We start from the raw sequence: 2,589 nt of genomic DNA, 5'->3' as shown, positions 1-2,589 counted from the left end.
ATGCGCGCATTTATACGTTCATCCGTCTCTAGCGCGCTCTATCTCTAACACACCTTTATTTCTATGTAGACACCTCAACTCTTTGACACCGACACATACATCAACGACACTCGTTAGCTATTTTTGATCCTAAGACACACTCATACTCCCACTACCCAATGGTAAGGATCCGTTGCCCTTTTACTGGAGGAGGGCTGCCTTTAACTGGAAGGTACCTATCCCCATGGCGTCTCGGGAAAATGAGGCTCAAGAAGAAATGAAACATTGGTAGATGGTCACATTCATTCTGAACAATACTTACACATGTAACATGTAGCTCTGAGGTCGCATTATCATTTTCCCCTCCTTCATTTTTCATTTGCGTACGACTTCCCCGCACCCCAGTCTTGATGCCCAATGACGCACAACAATTTTTCGCAGTTCTCTTGCAAAGATATTTACGAAACATCAGATCCTTATAAAACGGATTGACAAGCTCTCCACACGGATCTCTTTTCCAAATGAAGACCACGTCATAGACGAATGACATTACAATGGCTTAAATATAAGTGCTGGCAAAACGCAGTTAGGACTTCACAAGGGCCGGAAGTCCGATGTGTTATTCGATCATGTTACATTCCATCATTCCAGCACATCAAATTTCCCCAGCTCACGGGTAAGTTGTGTTTTGTGAATAGCACTAATGTCCCCATGTTTTTTTTGTCTTGTTGATCTTTTGTTGTAAGCAATCGCCGCCTTCGTATAGTTTGGATTGCGTATTACGAGTCCAGGAAAAATGCCGCGCGTAACTGAACGTTGGGCGTCTCTACTGCAGGTAGTACCCGGTATTTATCTTTCCACTGCACTGAAGAAACATCAAACTTTGTAAAATATATTCAGCAACTTTCCAGACACACAAAACGAGCCCGCAACATGTTCGTCCGCGGACTAAAAAAGTATAACAACGATCCACTGCCTAAGCGGTTACACTGGAACACCTCGCGCACCCAAGTCCAGTTCCTCCAAGGTTCCGAGGCACACCACCCAATACACAATATTGAACAGGATAAACACTACCGGGTACACAATGACGGATGCCCGGTGTGCCTTGAAAAACCACTTCACCAGCATTTCTGTCAACGTGTTCGCACTCGCGATTTGCTCGTCCCGCTCGCCGGGGTCCTCGCCCTGCGCCGGAGCGCCTCCTGCCCGCGCGTACTTCATGAAGATCTCCACCACTGTCTGGCGGCGCGCCTGGCCGGTCAGCACGAACGTGTCGGTCGCCTTCCGCCGGCTCTCGCCGGACAGCATGCTCTCCAGCCGCACGTCCGCCAGGCAGTCGACCACCGCGAAGAAAGAGAGGAAAGTGCACAGGCACATCCACACATCTATCGCCTTAACGTAGCTGGCCTTAGGTACGTACTCACTGCCGGCAGCAAACAGCGACACCATGGTGAGCATGGTGGTGATGGTGAGCAGCATGCGACCCTGCGCCATCTCCGCCGGGATCAGGAATGAGATCCACGACACCACCACGAACAGCATCGACGGAATGTAGATCTGCATCATGTAGAACATGATCTTGCGTGTGAGGACCACGTACATGTGGATCTGGGAGCGCTCGTAGACGCTCTTGCTGCTCGTGTGAAATACACCTTTCTCAGCTCCGTCATTAGATCTGTGTAAGTGGTACGAGAACTGCGACAGGGTAGAGGTCGAGTAGGTTAGAGGCAAGTGTTCCGCCCAGGTCATGTTTGTCTCGCACGGGGAGGAACCGAAGCTTTGCAGGGCAATGTCACATATTTGTACGTCCATGGGAAAAAGGGCATAGTTGAAGGGGCAAGAAAGCTCTAGAACCAGATATTGGTTTGCGAAGATGGTGTGGTTTTCGTAGATGCGAAAACTGGTTGAAGGTACAAAGATCACTGGATTAATAACGGTGGCAGCATTTGGTATATACAAATCTGGCAGCCAAAGCATATTTTTCACGGTTGAGGCAATTTCTACATAGCCTCCAAGCGCGTTTCTTTTTATGTGAGTAAGCCTGAAGTCTTCCCACGAGTAGCGCAGATACATGGACAGAGTAACTTCGCCATTGGACACTAAGCTTATTTCGGCAATATGTACAGATATGGAAACTTTTGTTGGTGCAGGTATCTTGGGATCGCAATGAAATTTTGCTGGCGCTGGGCTATGTGCAACTGGCACTTTGCTGTCAAGCACTGTCGGTCTTCGTCGCCTCATGTAGTCCTTGGGAGTTATGATAAGACCATCGAATCTCGTACTTTCAAAATCCATGGCATGGCGTTTTCTCACTGAACTTGATGAAGCATCTTGTGCTGCTTCCGCCTCAAAGATGACCGCTGATATCGTTAGCGTGCATATCGCAATCAAGCATAGTTTGTTTTTGTTGTGTTCTGCCTGGATTCCTTTAACGATCATCCTTTCGGATGTTGTACGGTACACAATCGTGCTTGTTTTCTGAGTGTTCTTCAAGGAATGCTTGTCTTTGTAGCCTGATTGTTAATTTTAATATACTTGATTGCTAATGCTACGTTAGGTGGTACAAATGGGCACGGTGACGGATAACACCATGACAAACACAAACAC

The 2,589-nt window shown here is 47.8% G+C and overlaps 1 protein-coding gene across 1 annotated transcript; it reads right to left on the bottom strand.

The window, feature by feature from the left end:
- Positions 1 to 963: 963 nt before the first annotated feature.
- Positions 964 to 2,211, bottom strand: LOC119089914 (glycine receptor subunit alpha-4-like). Its single transcript, XM_037212719.1, has one exon. It carries the CDS (start codon positions 2,053 to 2,055, stop codon positions 964 to 966), a length of 1,092 nt encoding a protein of 363 aa, XP_037068614.1. The 5' UTR covers positions 2,056 to 2,211.
- Between the last annotated feature and the right edge of the window lie 378 nt (positions 2,212 to 2,589).

The sequence above is a fragment of the Pollicipes pollicipes genome, unplaced genomic scaffold (assembly GCF_011947565.3).
Source record: "Pollicipes pollicipes isolate AB1234 unplaced genomic scaffold, Ppol_2.1 Scaffold_3087;HRSCAF=3621_pilon_pilon_pilon, whole genome shotgun sequence".
Classification (NCBI taxonomy): Eukaryota; Metazoa; Arthropoda; class Thecostraca; order Pollicipedomorpha; family Pollicipedidae; genus Pollicipes; species Pollicipes pollicipes.
Note: the sequence above shows the minus strand (reverse complement) of the source record. Positions and strands in the feature narration are given on the sequence as shown.